This window comes from Ascidiella aspersa, chromosome 6, assembly GCF_963924565.1.
Source record: "Ascidiella aspersa chromosome 6, kaAscAspe10.2, whole genome shotgun sequence".
NCBI classification, from domain to species: Eukaryota; Metazoa; Chordata; class Ascidiacea; order Phlebobranchia; family Ascidiidae; genus Ascidiella; species Ascidiella aspersa.
Window position 1 is genome coordinate 10879816 of NC_139452.1, and position 19541 is coordinate 10899356.

General features: G+C 33.9%; 2 protein-coding genes across 3 annotated transcripts; both read left to right on the plus strand.

The window, feature by feature from the left end:
- The first annotated feature begins 422 nt into the window (after positions 1-422).
- On the plus strand, positions 423-5629 carry LOC146139689 (uncharacterized). Of its 2 annotated transcripts, XM_083392342.1 has the most exons (8): positions 423-558; positions 1448-1617; positions 2505-2661; positions 2888-3032; positions 3603-3684; positions 4417-4551; positions 4861-4951; positions 5215-5629. In XM_083392342.1, exons 4-8 carry the CDS (start codon positions 2968-2970, stop codon positions 5289-5291), a joined length of 450 nt encoding a protein of 149 aa, XP_083248468.1. In that variant the 5' UTR covers positions 423-558; positions 1448-1617; positions 2505-2661; positions 2888-2967; the 3' UTR covers positions 5292-5629. The 2 variants fall into 2 exon arrangements, with proteins under 2 accessions (XP_083248468.1, XP_083248469.1); XM_083392343.1 differs by lacking the exon at positions 423-558 and having other exon boundaries at positions 1150-1617.
- Positions 5630-9079: 3450 nt separating this feature from the next.
- LOC146139690 (phospholipase B1, membrane-associated-like) lies at positions 9080-19172 on the plus strand. The gene is made up of 13 exons (XM_083392515.1): positions 9080-9086; positions 10449-10519; positions 10964-11048; positions 11130-11188; positions 12924-13035; positions 13380-13494; positions 13591-13642; positions 14333-14479; positions 15037-15216; positions 17231-17335; positions 18179-18274; positions 18484-18546; positions 18951-19172. The coding sequence occupies exons 1-13, from the start codon at positions 9080-9082 to the stop codon at positions 19170-19172; spliced, it is 1314 nt and encodes a 437-aa protein (XP_083248641.1).
- Positions 19173-19541: the final 369 nt, after the last annotated feature.

Sequence of the window (19541 nt, forward strand, 5' to 3'; positions counted from 1 at the left end):
CGAAAAGAAACACAATAGAGGGCGAGTGCCAAGCTAATTGGTAGACAGACACTGGCGAGTGCAATTACAAACATTTAAAAAGAAAATTCGGACAATGTTTTCAACAAGTTATTGTAAAATATTCGTCCTTGTCTTTAGTTTTCTATATTCCATCCTGCAAAAGAGTTGAGGAAATATGTATCAAATTAAAGCCATCAATCTTATTTTGTGCTTAAATTGGATATTTCTTGAATACCTAACTTGCAGGTAAATGTCTAGCTTTGTACACTGTTTTAAATAGTGTCATTTTCTTAAAAAGAAGTTTATTAGTTCCTGTGTGGTTTCGAATCCTGTCAAATTGGTTATATGTTATATAAAAATATCTCGGACCATAGTTTTTAGTCTAATTTTATTGCAATTTTTAGCAGACACTCAAAAACAGTACCATGTCAAAGTATTTTTCCATGTGCGTTTATTTTGCACCACTAAAAAGCTCAAAATGTAATTCATTGTTTGCTGCAAATGTCGACGACCTTCTGTTCTTTGTAAGAACTGTTTACCAAGTAAACGTTGGATGAGGTGAGAGTCCTGCTTTAGTTTGTTGAAGACAAATAGAATGATTTTTTTATTTATAAATGTCAAAGTTTGACGTAATTAAAAGTGGTTTATTATCAGGAAAAAATAGTCAAAAAAAGTTTAAAATATTAGGTCATATCATATCTTAAATAGGCCACTATTTTGCTTGGTTAGTTAATTTGGTAAAGAGCTCATCTTTAAAGGTGATAGCCTACAAGAAAGCAATCTAGTAATAAAAATTAAAAGTTGATGTTGATTTATTAGTTTAAGCTTTCATTTAAAATTATATTTTTATATTTACTGAACTATCATAGAGGACTTGCAGAAAAATGACATCAAAAAATTGGGCAATAAAAACTTTGTTAGTATGTTTTGTTATGTCAGTGGTCGTTTCTGGGCAACGAAGAAACAAAATTCCAAGTTAGTTGGATTTCTTAAGTTTAATATTATAGGCAAAATAATAAAAACGTAAAATGTATAAAATATCTTTTTATACATCCATGCACTTAAAATTTGTATTTTAATGTTATGTCTCTATAATTACGTTTTATACTGTAAATGTTTTAATTAATTTGTTATAGATAAACACGCAATTCTTTAAAAAAACCTTGTAACTCGGATATCATTAGAAATGCAAGTTACTCTTGAGATACACTTTGTTAAAGGAAACATTTGCCTAATGTTTATCTGAAACATTTGTCCACTCACTTGACCTTGAAAATTGCACATCTAATTTTGACGCCAAATATAAGTAAAAATATGTAATTTTTTCACCTTGTATTCGTTTAAACTTAAATGCAATTCCTTTTAAATGCTTATGCCGATTTTGTTTTGGAAGGCCAAAAATATAAACTCAGTTTTGCAAGGACTTAAAACTAACCAATACTAACAGGAAGGCAAGAAAAAGAACGATGCAAAATCCTACTCCGAGGAAATGCAGGAGTATTGAACTTCCAGAATAATAAATGCGAGGATATTTTGTACAAGTGGGTTGTCCGACCGAGCCATAGCCTTAACATCACTCTAGAAAACTCAGTGATTCTAAGAGATGAATTTATACTGGTTTGTTAATATTATTCTGTAAAATGTTATTTTTTGAGGCTTGACAATCTTGTTGCTATATACTAAACATTACTTTACAAAATGTTGTCTAAAATGTAGGGTTGGCAAGCCGGTCAATTGACCGCACTTTATTTAACTGGTCAAATACTCTTATTGGATTCAAATGTTGTAAATTTTTGTTTTTGTGATTTGAGTTTTTAATAATCTTGATTGTAACTTTTTTAAAGAATTCAAATATAAAATGGTTCTGTGGTGTTTGTAATAGCAAAGTAGATTTATTTGTTTAGAATAAATCCAGGTATATGATGAATCGCATTTGTCATAAAAGGAAACACTAGTCGGGGTATACCACAATCTTGCGCTACATAGAAATTTAGAAGAACCAAATCCCTTGTCTACCCTGGTGATGATTTAGTGGACCCTGATTTAGTGGACCCTGGTGATGATTTAGAAAATTAAGATAGTGACAAAGTTGTGATGAGGAGTAGAAATATTTTTTTACTGATGCATTTACTTGTTGTTAAATTTCGTAATTAAACTTGTTGGCCTAACTTGGTGGTTGTGCTTTGTAAGATGGGCATGGTTTTACAAAAATTCTTATTGATAGTCATAAAATAATTGTTTTTGTTTTACAAACCATTGTACTTGAGCCAAAACGTTCATATATTTATTTAAAGTTAAAATCAAGGTTTATTTTGAACTTCAATATTTTGATAGTGTGTACAGTATTTGACCAATATTTGACCTATTTGACGAGTATTTGATCAGTCAATTGACCGGTCAAATGCCCAATCCTACTAAAATGTATATCAATGATCTTTTTTTCTGGTGTTATAATAATGCCTCATATATGCATTCTGTTGTTTTATTTGTAATTCTATTTGAAGGTGGCTTCCAAAGACAAACATTATGAAGATTTTAAATTACTTCGCCTTGTTGGAAATGAAACTGCTGCACATTTAGTGATCAGGCCGCCTACAAGATTTGTAGCCATAAAAGTGCCGAAGAGTGCGACTCTCGGAGGCAGTTACCAATTTTACCATGGTATGTCTTAAACACATATTTCTGGGCCATGTAGAACAGTACCACTCAAGTAAACAAGTATGAAATAATGTGGTAGGCTTTTTAAAATAATGAGGGTTTTAAAGCTGGCCTTAATTGTAAAACTAAAATAGGGTTCCCATCTATGTTGTCATGTAATGTACAAGTTATAAAAAGTTGTATGGTAGTCACTTATGATCCTGCTAATTTTCTGGTACCAAACTTTTAGATTTACATGGCGACGGCGGCTTGGACGAATGTGTAACAGATGATGAAACAGTAACAAAGCAGTGCAACAGGAGGTCCTGTATGTTTCTCTGCAAGTCTCCCAATTTTGTTACAAAGAGGGCACGGCACCAATTTGTTCAGTGTGGGTATGTGTAGGATAACGAATTTAAAAATTAGCTGTTTTTTTGTGCCTCATTTACACTAAACTTTGTTTAAAATCCGGTTGACGATTCAAAAAAGGGGAATAAATGCGTGGTCTAAGTGGTATTTTGTTAAACAGTCAGTACAAAATTTTTTTTACCTAGGGCCTTGAATTTTGAAAAATAGGCATAAAATCTTTGAAAAATTTAGCAATTTAACATTTGTAACCTTGAAATACAAAATCATTCATGCATTCTGAAATATTGGATGTCAAACTAATGCATAATGCTGTAAACTAAACAAATAATTTAATAACCCAATTATTTGTTTTTTTACAAAAAAAGAACATTTTCTTGACCATTTGTCATAAAATAATTTAAGGTTTAAAATTAATTAATTTGTAAAAATCATTTTTAAAAAGAAATTGAAGCCTTTTTCTTTTTATTATCATGGACAATTTACTATTTGTTCTGTAGTAACAATTAGGTGGTGGCTGTCATCCCGCAGTACTTAACAAATGAATTATAAATTAAGCTTCCAGTTAATAATAGTTTCTTATGTACATTGTGTTGCAGAGCCAGAAAATGGAGAAAAAAACTGAAAAAACTCTGTATTCCGAGGGAAAGAGTTTTTGACATATGCCCTAACAATACTTCGGTAATAAGTTGATAGATCTTTTACTACAAACAATTTTTGTGACACTACTTTTGCCAAAATGATGTGTATATTAAAAACATATTATTACCATTTAGTAATAATACTTTTCTCAGAATGTTTATGGTTCAACACTGATTCTTTTATAACATATTAATTTAATTTTGAATTAGCACGCAAGCTTTAATTAATTTACAGAACATTATAGACTTACTTGCTTTGACATTCTGTCACATTAAGTCCTACATAAAATTTCATACAGTTTGCAGATTCTAAAACTGTGTGCCGCGGCACACTAGTGTGTCTCGAAAGATTGTCAAGTGTGCCGCGATTTTTTTTGAAATTTTGGAAAATAAGTTCTTTGGATTACCAATAGTCATATAATTTTAGACTTAAATATGCACTATCCATTACAAATTAATAATATTGAGACATTTACGTAAAGTTTGTCGTGTGTTAAGGGCGATTGTAAAGTTACCATATTGTTCTTCTGTTAAAGGTGTGCGGCAAAATATTTAAGAATTTTTTGATGTGCCGCAAGCTAAAAAAGTTTGGAACCACTGGTTTAAATTATTAATTTTTGAACGTTCTTCTCCTAGTTTTAGCTAAAATCTTTAAACAAAATTGACAGTTATTTACCAACCATTACCTTAAAATTAGAATTATAGGTTTTTTACTATCTGAGTTGCTATATGATGCTGCAGTTGTAAAAACTGTTGCATTTTGTATTTTTAGTGCCGTTACACAATAGTAGAACTCCTTCAGTTCTTTGAATACGAAGAAAGTAAAATCGGTACTGATATACCACCAATGCAAATTGTACCAACTTCTGTTCAAGTCAAACAGGGTAGGCTTTCAAGAGTAAGACAGGTATTTAATTATTGTTTAAAAGTTTGTAATTTTTTTACATTAAACATAGTTTTGTTTCTTTTAAAGAAAAATTAAAAACTATGTTCTTTGGAACTATAAATTTTAGGAATTTGTGTCATTTTCGTTTATGAGCTTATTATTCCAATATCAGGAATGATAGCAACACCTACTCTACATTGTTTAAGACGATCTTTTGTGTTTGGTTATTTGCACTTTCACTTTACTTTTGTCTCAATATATAAACTTGACATGTATATTTCAAATGCTTTGTTAATATTTATTAAGAAACGTTTCTATACTTTTGTTTAGCCATCTAATTCAAACTGGAGCCTGTTTATTTATTATCTATGTAAAACATCTGACGATGGAGCCTTCCAATTTAAATGTGCGTCGTTTCCAAGTAAGTCATTAGCAATAAATAAATAAGTAATTACGAAAGAGAGCTGTGCCTTAAAGCATTTTAAATAATCCATGTGTATCCAAATAATTAAATTCATTATGTGCATTTCATAAAAAAATTATTATATTGTTTAGTAAATAAAAAGGCATTTTTAGCTTACAATTTATTATCAAGCTACATTGCAGATCCGTGCATAGTACACCGAACGAACTTTATGTTGGTATTTAACTGATTGGTAAAATCACATTTGAAATGTTTTACAGAAAACTACATCTTTGATTGTTTAGTTCAACGGTTTCATTTCTTTAAATGTATCCAAGGTGTTCGACCGGTTGAATAATTGTGAAAATGTTTGGTAGAAGAACGAAAGCTTTTGTGTACATGCTTTTCTTGTAGGTTAATAATTTCCTTGATCAAATGTTTATAGACAATTTTTTTTAATTTATATACTCTATGTGGACCTAAAAGAAACTTTTCTGTTTTTGTTAAATTGTTTAAGTTGAACGTTGGATACGATCAATAGACTTGATCCATCAAAGTATCATATGTCAAAGCGTTTTCCCAAGAGTGATCAATATTTTGTACGTTTTGTTTATTGTATGGAAAATCACATCTCATTTTCAGTAAAATATTTTATTTTCCAATTTGCACAATTCCCCATTTTTATCACACCTGAAAATATTCTTTAACTTCACCAAGGTCCATTAAAAACGCATTTCTGGTTTAGTTAATTTCCTACTGCGTAATAGCTTTGTTAATAAATACTTGTAATGAGAAGAAGAGCAGCTGTCTGCTGAATTTTAAAAGTGTGGTAAGCAATCAAGCCCAAGCTATTTTAACAAATAGCAAGCCCCTTGATGTACAAGTCATTTTTATCCAAAGAAATTCAAAATTCATTTTAAGTAATGTTTGTCTAAATAAAAGTTGGGCAAAAGAGGAAAACTGTCTACGTATACATAATTAGGGTAAATAGGCTACCTAAAAATATATAAAAAGTATAAACGTTAAGCCCACACTCGGATAACTAGTTACATTTAGAGCAAAATGCCGCTAAATGTACTTCATGAATTGCTACTAGAATTTTACGAAAAATGCTACGTTGTCCAACGCCTTTTTTGTCTTTCAGTCGGATAAAAAACTTGAATACTTTTCGCATGGATTTGACTTTTTCCGAAACAGTAGTTTAAAAATAAACATGCTAACCTTTATGTGAAGAGCGAGGAAAAAGTTACGCTAAAACCACCATATTGAATTCGTTCGCATGCTTATGGCTTGCTGCTAGACATCATCAACAAATCCATGTTATTAAAATGCTATTATATCTATACAGTACACCATAACCAACGTTTTGTTTTTTACACTAAATTTTGGGCTCTTGGCAGTCATTTGGTCTGTTTATTAGCAAATGTTTCGTGCATTATTTCAGTTTTTATACTGGCCTGCTAATGATGAAAGCCAGGGCTATTCATAAGAAGTAAGCCTGTATGCCCACTGAAAGGCCAAATATGTATTTTATTATCGAATGCAGATAGACCAAAGCTATATCTTCCAACCCTCAAAACACATGTTAGGCAGATAAATTGAAAAGGTGCGGCGCAAATATTTTTTATAAAACACGCAAATTCAATATAGATTAAAAACACAAATTTGATATAGGTTCGACCTGAAAAATAACTTTGCTGCATTTAAAAAGTTGCTGCGAGTATTTTTGCTTTTTTAACCCATTTTTCAACTTGGATACCAGCAAAATTGGGTGTTGCTAAGATTGCAAGATAATATACATCAAAAAAGGCCCACAACAATCTATTTAGCAATTGTAACTGACAATTCAATCGCAGGTTTTGTCACGTTATAATCAGAAGATAAGTTCAGCAGAAAAATCGAAACTGTTTAATTAATTTGCAGAACCGTTTGCAGGCTAGATTTAACTGCTTAACAGGCCACATCTGTCAAGTTGTAGTTACCCATGCCATTGCCTAATCTATAGGGCCACAATATTATGGCAAGATTTGTAAAACACGACGGGCGTTTATTGGCTAAACATTTTTTTTTAATTTAACACAGCCTTTTAAAGGGATGCTGGTAATATTTTAATTTACCAAATCTCACAAACAGCTATAGTTTGTCTACCATGACGTTGATTTATTTGATTGGTTCTCAATCAGGGGGTTGCGATTTGGAATTCGCGAATACATCGCATTTTTGTTATTTACTGGAGTAAAAACAAACTAGTTTTATTTTTGTTAAATATTTTACTAGGAAAAGTGCCATGCTCTGCGTATTTATGCATATTACATATATTGCTTGACCTACGAATTAAATCAAATTTCCATGCAACAGTGGGGTCAATGCTCATGCAATTTGTTTCAAATCATATTATTTTTTTACCCAATTCATCGATTATATAAAGCATGCGGTAAACTTTTTGCCCATTACGTCATGCAACCTTTAGTTGAAAAATGGTCAAAACCATACAATTAAATCGAAAAATAAGCCTACTTTTTCTTGTGCTTTCAGGACGTAGTAGAATTATTGTTAAAAAACCGCGGTATAAACGTAACTTGATCGTGTGAAATAATACAAATTTAAACCAAAAAATACATTTTATTGAGCAGGTCGGTGCAAATGTGCCCGTTGGAGCAAGTTATGAGCAGAGGTCATTTCTAAATTTAAACAAAAGCCTACAGGTACAGGTATTTTTCGCAAACGAGACAACGTCACAAATTAATGTCCCATGTGTCACAATTATTGCGCTATGTAGGCCAAATGCTCTCTAATATTTTCTGTCACAGCGTAGCCTTGGCGATATGTATTGTTTTCTTAAAATACAACGAATTTAACTACTAATAAGTTGATAATAGTATAGGATAGGTGATTAAAAGCCTACCATTTTAAAGAGGTGATACTCTCTTTTATATGAAAATATTTACACGCGATATTTTCTTACGGCTGAAATTAGGTTTCAAACGGCGATTAAAGAGGTCCCGGGAATATAAGGTTTGGGAACCACTATTTTATCCTAAAATCTGTCATTTTTTTTTATTTCTATACCTATGCCTACGGTGATGAACAGTTTTATTTTACGGCGCATTGCCTGGCAACCACTGAAACATATTTCGAGAATATTACGTGACACAAGAGGCGCACGTCCAAGGGCAAATGAGGATATTTTTTAGCAAACTTTGTAATTTTGCCTATTGAAACTACGTAAATGCGAATTCTATTAGACTTAAATTATTTGTCTAGGCATTTTAGGAATTTTTTGAACCCAAAGATGCCGTGGGGTCATTTTTTCGCGGCTAATGCTATTATTTCCCCCTTTTTAATACCAACATAATATCGATGGTTTTATGTCGTTATTTAAATTACAGTTTTGCTGACTTTGGTCTAGTCTAGAATCTTCAGATAAACGTTTTTTTTGTGCTTTCCCAAAGTACTTTTGTTTATACCTTTTCCATGTTAAACTTGAATAGGCTCAGTATGAATTCTAACTCTTTTTTGAATAGAATTTCTTCGAATTCAATCCCTTACCGTTATTAGCCAATTAAAACCAGAAAAACGTGATTTTTGACGCATTTCACTTGGACTTTTTTACGTTATCGGCACAAACCACTCTTAACGCAACACATTTAATACGAGAGGCCCTATACCTATTTGTAACTAGAGAGGTTTCTGTTTTACAACGGCAAACTAAACCAAGGTTTAATGCTACATAAATCTACAAACTACAATACTAAGAAAGTTATACGCCTCTTTTAATGCTTGAATACCATAATCCAACATAAAGCTTTTTTTTCAAGCGTTTCTTCGCACAGAAATGACTCCAACTAAAAATAACTTAGAAGATTAGTTTTACGTGGTATTTTTCATGTTCAATATTGCACATGTTCAAGTTTAGACAAGTATTTGAAGGGAATCTATGTAACCTTAAGATTTCGCCGTACATTATAGTTGTGGTAGCATTGAAACTGCAAATAAACGAAAAGACATATTCTATCGCCGATTGCCATCTCTCATTAGGGCCTTCTGGAAACAATGTATAGGCCTTGATTTTTCACATCATCATTCTGCAAACAAACTTTCCTCGTCAAACGTCAGTCGCCCAGCGGTATGTTTGCCCTCGCGTTAATGGCAGGTATAAAACATGCGTTTTACGGTTTGTCGCATCGTATGTGTCCACTCTTTTTCTGCATATAATATTTCCATGAAGTCGAAATTATTTCGGTCAGTGTTCAGGCCATAGATTTCTTACCTTTTAGGCTAACTTTAAATCAAGCTTTAATGACATATAGGTCATGACTTGCAAGTAAATGCGTCTTATTTTTTACTTCACTGGTTTTATTGCAGTCATCTGTTTTTAAAATGTTGGCAATGAAGAAAGCGTTTTGTTTTGTACTCGTCTTAGCCGTCGCGACCTCAAGTGAGATTGGTAAGTATTGGAAACATTTTCCGTGATCTTAAATTATAATAGCTGTCGTGAAATCGAGCAGCTTGTTTAACCTATAAAAAGGTGTGTTTTTTTTAAACTAAACCACTAACTATACTGAGTACCGTTATATCCCTCAAAGAACGTCCATTAAAGAAAATAAGTTTCGCGGTGCATGGAATTTAGTCGAAACTGGATTTCAAATCAATCAAGAGCAGTCCTGCAGATTATCACTGCCTTTCAAAATTATACTTTTATGTAACCGAAAATGCGTACAAAACAGTATAGGGGCTTTTCCTAGCTGACCTAGTCCGTGCGACATTTGTAACAATGAACGTACACAGTTAAATTTTTGACAAATAATGACAATAAAAAAAGCTATATGCGAGAGCAAACTAAGCCGCTTTTTGTAATAACGTATACTAACAATTAAGTTTAAAGGCAATTGGAGTGCTAATATTACGCCTCCATTGAAAAACCATAAGGCAAGGGGATATATGCAGATTAGAATCGTATGACCTCGAGGAAATTTGCCTTTGTTTGCGAGTCATTGCCGCAAGACGCTATCTAGACTCTAGACTACTTGCCGAACGAGTAAATCACTGTTCTGTTATCGTTGTGTTCCGTGATGTGTGATTACTGGGAAAACGTAGCTACATGGTCAAGTTCTAAACTTTGAATATCGTTGGATTTCCCCAGAGCAGTTGCTCATAGAGATGCTCAATAATGAACCGTGCATTACATTCGCTAATTGTGATGTTTTTCTCTGTGAGGCATTTGATTTATCAATGCAAATATGCGGAAAGTACCACGACTTTTACGATATTCCGCGCTGCTATTTGTTTTGTATGTTTTGCGAACAATTTTCGGCCTAAAACTTGACCGGTTACCGTTACCTTGATTTGTCAATCGCATTTTCTCGTTGACAGTATGTTTTACACGGCATCTCGAGAGCAACTAGGGTAAAATCCAACGATATTCGAAGTTTGGAACTTGACCACTGCAACACTCCAAGTCAAATTGCTTAATGTTTAATGGTGTATAATGATTGTAAGTTACATTGTTTTTTAGGTTTGTCAACCGATTGGGCACAAACTATCGAAAGGCTGAAGCTGCTGCCAGAATGGGAAAGTGAGAAGCAGGTTGCCAGTTTTTGTTTATGTTCCATTACGCCTTATGCGATATTTTACAATACAAATACGGCCATTTTTTTATTCCTGAAAACCGATTATACGTTGCCACGAAAGCTTGGCATTTAGGCAAATACGCGGTCGGGGTGGTGTCATTTTTTAAAGGTTTCTCATCCGTGGCCTTCCTTCCACGCTAAGGTGACGACGAGCATATATCAGTTCATAAGTATTAGATTTTTATTTTTACCTATAAGACCTTCCTTGTGACGTTTGCGCGACGTATTTTTATTGTTTAACACAATAAATGGAAGGGGCCACCATTAATAAATGTTTGAGAACAGCAGATCTATTAGTTTCAGTTCTTAATTCATTACCTGTCTCGCAATAGTAATCATAAACTAAAAAAAATACACCACATATTTTATGCTAAATGAGCTGTAACCGATCTTCTTACAGTCGCCAGAGACCCAAGCGTCAGAACGAAATGTGGGCACTTTCTATTTTGACGTCGATTTCGAATCGAAGCCAGAAAAGTTGACCGGTAAGCCTAATATTGTCGTAAAATTTGGAAAATCTTCGTAAGTTGGACCATTCAGTATTATGGTGCTAATTATTGTTGCAGTGCACAACCTGATGCCCCACGATATCGACGTACTTGGAGCTCTGGGAGACTCCATCACCGTAAGTTAAAAAAATCTTTCCGTATCCACAATTAACAATAACCTGCAATGCCATTTGATATTTAGCAACGTTAATATGTTTGTAATAAGCCTTTTCAACAACCCCGTCGAAAGTAGCGCATGTGGAGTGGGTTTACCGGTAAAAGTGCAACACACTTTTCGGCACAATCAAGCTTAAAGGCCTTGTGTAAAATTGTCACATATTCGATGTATTCTTAACCTAGCGCTGCCGTTGTGTGGATTCCGACTCCCCACAAAGCACAAATTTTGCCAGGTTTTACATTTAATTCATTTTTCTGTTTGCCCAATTCTATAATTCTTTGCAGGAGACCATTTAATCGTTAACGCGCGCAACACCTATGAGTGGCTTTAGTAAGACAAATCAAAACAATATAAACACAGTATGGTGTTTTGCACTTCGTGGGAAGTTTTAACGTGATTTTGGTTCAGTAATCCAGTTATGGAGTCTTTATATATAGTGCTTATCCTTTTATGTGACAAATCCATCAAGTTTTATTTCTAAGTTACGTTGCCAACCGAAACTAAAAAAACGCATTTTGTTGCGCTTAGCGCGATTAACCTAGCTTTGTTGCGTAATTCGTAACCAGTTCCTTCAAAAACAGCACACGCTGCTTCGTAAGATAACATAAATAACACCGTCACTAGAGACATTAAATTTGAAAAAAATGTTCATATATGCAAAATTTAAACGCTTAAAGGTTATTTTCCAGGTTATTAGCCAAAAATAGCTCTAACGTTAACAAGTTTATAATTCCATACTGTTGTTAACCTAATATAATCTCATTAAAGGTCAATACATAGAAAGTCAATACATAGAAATAAAAATCTTGGCTGAGAAAAAAATACTGGGTATCCGATAAACACCGACCACCCTATAGTATCAATATTACTTGGCATTGGTTATCGCTTCCGATCCTGTATTACCGGGCATCCATACTGGCGCCGTGAGAAACAGACTGTTTATATGCGACCGTCAATAGATAAAATGTTGTTCACCTCTTCTCTAGCGTATTGCTTTCTTGTAGGCAGACTTGGCCAACTAGTTAATTTTAGTTTTCTAATTCAATGAATTAGAGCAAAATGCGACTACTTCTAATTCTATTCTATGTGAATTGCTTGTGGGCTCTTTGTAGTTCTAATTTAATTCGGATTTTACAAAAAATGCTACTTTGTCCGACGGAATTTTTAGTCTCTCAGTCAAAACAACAAAATTGAAATAAAACTCTTTGGATGGAACGACTTGTAGGTAATGTTTCCTGTCTAAAAATCATATGATATGCTAACAGGCATAAAACTTAACACACACTTATTCACCATTTACATTCTTATTGGAATATTTAGCGATTTAAATGAAATTGATTGTGAATAATTTAAAGTAATTCTAGTTCAAATTCGTTTTTCCAAGAATTCGGTAATTCTAATCTAAACTGAGAAAACTCAAAATGATCTAATTCTAATTAAATTTGAAAAAAAAATCTCTAATTTTAATTCTAATCTAATTTTAAAAAGCTAAAATAAATCTAGTTTTCTAAGTCTGTTTGTATGTTTACTGAAACGTCGTTTAACGACATTTTAAAGTTTATATGCACACCTAAAAAGGGACACTGTAGCTTATGGGTCTAAAATGTAATTCTGTGCATTATCAACTGCGATGTTTTACGCTGTTTGATTTCCAATTTTAAACCACTCGAATGAATTTTTCTGCGTGAATTTAGGCGGCCACTGGTGCCGGTGCCGATTATCTGCCAGGGCTAGCAATCCAGTTCCGAGGCATTTCTTGGCTGGCTGGCGGCGACGAAACTCTGGAATCGTCCATCACACTTACAAGTAAGTGGGAGTATATTCCTATAGCAAAAAATGAGGTCTCTAAAGCGCTTAAGTCATTATAGCATACGTCGTTTGTGAGAAAATGACTGATTTCTGACATAAATTAAAAGCTAAACTAATTTGAAATGGGCGTTGAAAATTTTACGTGCGATGTAATTAAAATGTGAAATAAAATTGAACTATATATTAATATACCTTAGCGTTTCTACATTTTATTATTAATAGCCAACAACTTATTTAATTTTTATGTCGATATGAAGGAAAATACCGCAACAAAGCCTCCCGTTTTACCCTCATAACAATTGAACATATATTTCTCATAATAATTTAAACTTTATTTCTAGATATTTTAAGGCGATTCAATCCACAAATAAAGGGTTACTCATCGGGCAATGGGCTCGGCTATATGGTGCGAGAAGAAGATTGGTACAACGTCGCAGTTCCTGGTGGACGAGCTCAGTAAGAAACAATGCTTTTCAAACATTTATATCGACTAAAATGCAAACAACACAACAATTAGAATTAAAACAACTCTCTTTTGTGCTTTTTATTCAGTGACATGACAGATCAAGCAAACCACCTTGTGCAACGTTTGAAGAACGACTCGGTAAGTTAATTGACATTTGATGAAAAGCAAAACATGGTAACAACGTTCTTATCTTTTCGGAATTACCTTTTAAAACAATGTTATAGTAGGCAAGGGTGATAATAAACATCAAATTTTAAACTTTAAAGGGCTCAGTACCGTACTTGTTTGATAAACGATGGATAGAATAAGAACAATGATAGCAAAAATTTCGTAGAGCCGTTAGCAACCTTTTTCGAAATGATTATAGTTTATATTCATTTCGAATTCCAACAGCGAATATTTCTTTCTAAAATATCGTTTATTAACATTTAACAAATTGTGAATGAAATGTGTTTTTTTGTAAAAAATACTTGTTTTAGATTGTAGGTGGTATATTTCATTCACTACAGTTTGGATTGAACCTGGATTTAAATAACGTAAACTTTAAGTTTAACTATTCCGGTAAAAAAATCTTTTAAAAACATTTAGGTTTGTCAAATGATGTGAAAATTTTGATTTAAGATTATATAAGAAAATAATGGATTTCGTTCCAGCACAGTAAATACCTTAATTGTAGTATTTTAAATCCAACAAATTTTATAAGTCGTGCAATTTTTTTTATTGGGTAAATTAAAGCCTGTATAGCACCTTTGCTTCCAATCATATTATTCTTAAATGGTTCGAAACGAACTAGTTACGACACTTATAAATTCAAGTTTTCAATGTTAGAGGACCAATTTTGAGAACGACTGGAAACTGATTTCTATATTCATCGGTGGCAACGACCTGTGTGCGATAGACCGTGACCCCGATGGTGCCTCCCCCGAAACGTACGTGGATGAGATTAGAAAGGCACTGGATATTTTCCACGCAGAGGTAAAAGCTGTTTAATTTTCTTCCCGAAAATAGATAACGTTTTCTTGAAGAATTTCGAAATGTTTTGAAGTTTGAACGGAAACTATTAAAAGTGACATGCCTCTTTTCAAGCTAACTTTCACTGACCAAGTGAAGTTCACTTAAATACATTTTGGCAATATTTACAATATTAATCGCCAAGATAATAACCAATTGAAAAAAGCCATATTATCTTCCTAAAATATTGTAAGCCGAAAAAAGGTCTGCAAAATGCTTCACAAAATAGGTTTCAAAAAAAGTATTATATTAAGGAAAGCTGATGAAGTTACACGTCGTTAATTTATGAAATTAGTAAAAAGAGTACGCCTAAAAACGCAAGTAAAACCTTTCCGGGAACGTTGCGATACACCGGTGGCAAGGCACTGATAGATTTATTTATTCCGCAATTATAGTACACTGCGCTAAACACGTGTGGTTACAACTTGCGCGAATGCCTGCCATCTCGCACTTCCAAGGGCGCGCCCTTGAGGCAACAGCGTGGGGAAGGAATTAAAAAAAAATCGCCTTGGTCTTTGCAGCTTCCCCGTACCATCGTCCAGATCGCTCAGATCATGGAGATCTACCTGCTACCCCAGGTGTCGGACGCAGACAACGCCTACCCGCTGTGCAAGGTCACCCAGCGACTCTTCTGCGGTTACGTTGCGGAGGCCGAGGGAGATGGCCAGCAAGAGCTGAAGGAGATCAACTGGCAGTACCAGGTTTCGATTTTCTCTTTGCGAACGTCGCTGATCTAGTATAGTGCGATGCTGTTTGTTTGACGCTTTTCCGATACCATTGAGGTCAGTATAATACTTTAGCAAAGCTGACAATTCAGGTCAGACACAATTAAAAGATATGAAATAAGCTATTGCTGCCAGGTATAATATATGACGGAGTATTGCTCTTCCAGCAGTATATAATAATATAGATCGACGTTTCGACGTGCTATACAGAACGTTTTCATCAGGATACTGACGTATCGTGCAAAACAGATTCCTTATAAATCGACAATGTTATTGTCGAAGATATATCTATCTATTTTGCTAACAAAGGCATCGCCAGTATATCTGAATAAACAAATGTATATCTGACTTATTCTTGTCATGTTGCGGTTGTTTATTCAGATATACAAACGATACATTTGATATATATCTTTTAAGATATTTTAATTGTGTCTGACATGAATTGCTAGCTTTGCTGAAGTATTCTGCTGTTACTGATCAGAAATTAAGGTCGACATTTATCTTGCAAGGGTAAAGGTGAATTTTATTATCACATATTAAGTGCAACACTATTGAGGTTTGATGTTATTTCATTAGCGTCTCAAGTATCACACACGCCTTTATCTCGTTCAATGCTTTTCCAGCTTTATCGGCGTAAAAGCAGTTTAAAGGGTGATTTACCCGAAATATCTGTGTTTCTGCTCGATCCTTCGGCTGTGAGAACTATCGCTTTCAAACATTTTTAGCACAACATTATAAAAAAATTAGTTTGTCAGAGTAAATATTAAAATCGGTAATAAAATAATCGATTATTTTCATACAATTACCCTAAACACGAGTTGGATTGCCTAAACTACCACGTATTCATAAATAACCTGTTTTGAAGGTTTGTTAACAAGTAATTTAAAAAGGCGCCTCTCTCGTGTTACTTGTGTTTAGAAATAATCGTTCCGTATATCAACCCTTCAATCATTACTTAAGCACATAATAATTATACTTTATAAAAATGATTAATTGACCCGTAAATCGTGCTCTCTTTTCAATAGAACAACAAACTATTAGATTGCAAATAAAGATTTAGTTTATTAATTTTATTGTTTCTGTGTCATTCCAGTAAATTTCAAATAGTAAACGAAAAACTCGAATTGAATTGCAATTAATACGAAAAAAATTGACGTTGAAGCTTAGTTCTATTTGGTGTTGTTTAAGCAGCTTAGTGGCCTTCAATAATTACACATTTCCCAAAACAGTTTGTGCATTCCTCACGTGGAATGGTACCACCACTATATTACTCCGACGTTTTACGAGGCCTTAAATATCTCGTAAAGGCAGTTTTACAGCGCAATCGCGTTGTTTCAACGCTAAAACTTTGCACAGCGCACAAACATGCATGGTCGTAAAAACACAACAACAATACCTGCAAACAATAAATGTGGAGTAATCGACAATCGTTAACGCCGAAACGTTTGCGGTTAAAAAATATACAAATATCCTCTTCCCAAAGGTGGCTGTGTAGCCAATAGTGCATTCCGAATGTTTCTACACTAGTATGCTAGTTTTTATAAAATACAACTGAGCAATTCTGTTGTAAACACAAATGCGATTCTAATCCACTATAAGGTAAAAGATAGTTTCATTGACTTGTTATAATAGTATAGTCGAATCATTTAAATAAAATAAAATTTGATGCTGCAAAATATTATTTCTCTTAATTTAACATTGTTGTGCAAAATTTAAAACTAGTCCAGACGCATCCTAAAAGTTTACGTCCCGTGTTCGAAAACTTTAGAAAAGTTACAGACGCTGGCTACAACATTTTGCGATGAGTTGATGCAATCATTGTATAAAACTGTGATATAACACCAACATAACTACAACGCTGTTATATATTGTCAGCCAAATACTTGCTTTAAAATGAGTTTAAAATGTTTATCAAATTTACTGGCTGCCATGTTTAATACTAATTATTTAAATATAACTTGCACAACCTTATCGAAACCCATTCCTTCAGAGCCAGTTGGAAGACCTTATTAATAGCGGAAGGTACGATACGCGAGACGATTTTACAGCCGTCATACAACCGTTTTTCAAGGACACTGTACTGCCGGTCACTGAGGTTGGTGGATGTTTTCCGTTTACATTGCCGAATGGTAAACCTATAACGGCCTATGTATGTAAGGAAAATTGCTGTTATTTGTAACGTTTTTCGGTTCTTGTAAGGTTGCGTCTTTGCAAGTACAAAACAGATTTCGGAAAAAAATATTGAAGCGACATAGCTGCTTTTAAACAATATTGTAGTGTATTTCAATGTTAAAAACAATAAAAAATCATATGTTTTGAAATATCAATATCGTTAGCATTCGTGATTAGGGCAATTTTTAAAATGGCATCTTCCAATGAATCCAGGATGTACTTGATTTACATGTTTCAGTGAAGCATTCCAAAACAACAACGTTTTAAGCAGAGCGAATATTAAATTCCATACAGAAGTATAGGTAGCATATTTTAAACGTTTCGAAAATTTATTTATTCATCGTTAAGATTGTTCGTTCGACATCAACTGGTATTATGCTCCAAAGGCAACGTAACAGTATCTTAACCAGGACGGTCCAAACCCAGGCCGACCATTTTCCTTAGTCTCATACGCTACGATTTCATTGCGCACAAGTTCGGCGATAGTAGCAAGTTTATGAAACTTATATGTCTTGGACGACTATTGACGTCGATTTTTAAACATTCACGCCCTCGTACGGATATAGCCTAATGTATGTGGCCCGCAAAGAATATGCAAGAAATATTGTGGCCCGCGATGATGCCAACCTTGGACCACCCTGATCTAAACAACAATGCTGTTCTCACACTTTGCACCGTTGCTGCGCATCAACGTCAGGCCACTTTAGCTTATCTGCGGCTTTGCTGTGCCCACTAATAGAAATGGTCGTTTGTTATTTTTTATTAGAACGGAACAGTGGACGCCAGCTACTTCGCCCCCGATTGCTTCCATTTCAGCTCGAAAGGTCATGCGTTGGGCGCTCTTAACATTTGGAATAACATGGTAGGTCAACTATCATAAGGTTTTCCAATTAAAAAAGTTGTACTTCAAGTAATTTAAATCCAAGAAGATAAAACTGTGGAACTCTTGTTCTACGAAAGCAATTCTAAATATTTTTATAACTTTTTTAATTCGAACTTGTCCAATGTTTCAAATAATTTTTTTCTTAATCTTGTAGCGTATGTTTTCAAACCTGTAATTTCTTATTTCAGTTAGAACCTGTTGGAGCCAAAACAACCAGATGGTCAGTCAGCGACCTCAAGTGTCCAACTAAGGTAATACATCACTACCGTATTTATTATTTCAATATTTAACATGAAGGCAACTTGTAATCCACTCCTTTCGAGGCAGTATTGACCAGTATAGGCATTTCATTACGTGTTATACAATTTCCCACAAGTAAAATGTTAACTATTCTGTTGAAAACAATGAGCAACACATAAGACAAACATAAGAAAAACTTTTATCAAAATCAAAAAGTGTGCACACTTTGGGAATAAAGGAAAAAATTATTCTATTTATAATAATATCTGTTTTAAATAGAAAAAAGGGTTTAATTTTTATTTGAATTGATTTACCATACTATATTACATTGTTTTAAGGCGTTTTACGTTATTTTTACAACTTTTCATGTAACATCTAATACTTTTAGCAAACCTCGAAACTATGCATTTTTTAGCAACACCCGTACATCTTTACTCACCTGAACAGCCCGAGCGCCCGCGCAAAACACGAGCTCGCTAAGCGTGATGTCAGCAGCAGTGACGTCATCGACAACTGCCGTTACGAGGAATGCTTCGTCATCCCCGAGTGGTCAATCGGCGTCATTGTAGCCCTGGTTGCCGTGGCAGCCGCTCAAATGATGACGCTTCTGTTTATGTTTTTTATTGGGGGCAACTAATTTCCTGATGATCGGAATGACATGAGCCATATGTATACAATTCTATCTTTGCTATAGCTTTGTCCGTAATTTAAACATTAAGCTTGTCGATAGTTACTTAATTGTTCGTTCAACAGTGTGGAATACAAAAGTGTTTTGTTAAAGAATTGCCAACTATACTAAAGAAGAACTAAGTCACACCACGACCTAAAAGTGTGATATAGAGTCTGAAAACAGTACTTTACATGTGCCACATGAACACACGCGTGATTGAAAGTTTTTAGTAAAACAGGAGTTTATGCTGGACATAAGAGAGAAATCTTCAAGTCATATTTCAAAAAATAGGTTTATTTCCAAGTAGATCTAAAAATAGATAAATCAACAGCTTTG

Bases quoted from the DNA above. Each gene is read 5' to 3' on its own strand.
- LOC146139690 (XM_083392515.1), top strand. The intron at 13,495-13,590 runs GTAAGAAACAAT...CTTTTTATTCAG, and splicing joins GTTCCTGGTGGACGAGCTCA to TGACATGACAGATCAAGCAA. The intron at 14,480-15,036 runs GTAAAAGCTGTT...TGGTCTTTGCAG, and splicing joins TGGATATTTTCCACGCAGAG to CTTCCCCGTACCATCGTCCA.
- LOC146139689 (XM_083392342.1), top strand. From the start codon at position 2,968: ATGTTTCTCTGCAAGTCTCCCAATTTTGTTACAAAGAGGGCACGGCAC. The intron at 3,033-3,602 runs GTATGTGTAGGA...ATTGTGTTGCAG, and splicing joins CACCAATTTGTTCAGTGTGG to AGCCAGAAAATGGAGAAAAA. The intron at 4,952-5,214 runs GTAAGTCATTAG...AATGTTTTACAG, and splicing joins TAAATGTGCGTCGTTTCCAA to AAAACTACATCTTTGATTGT.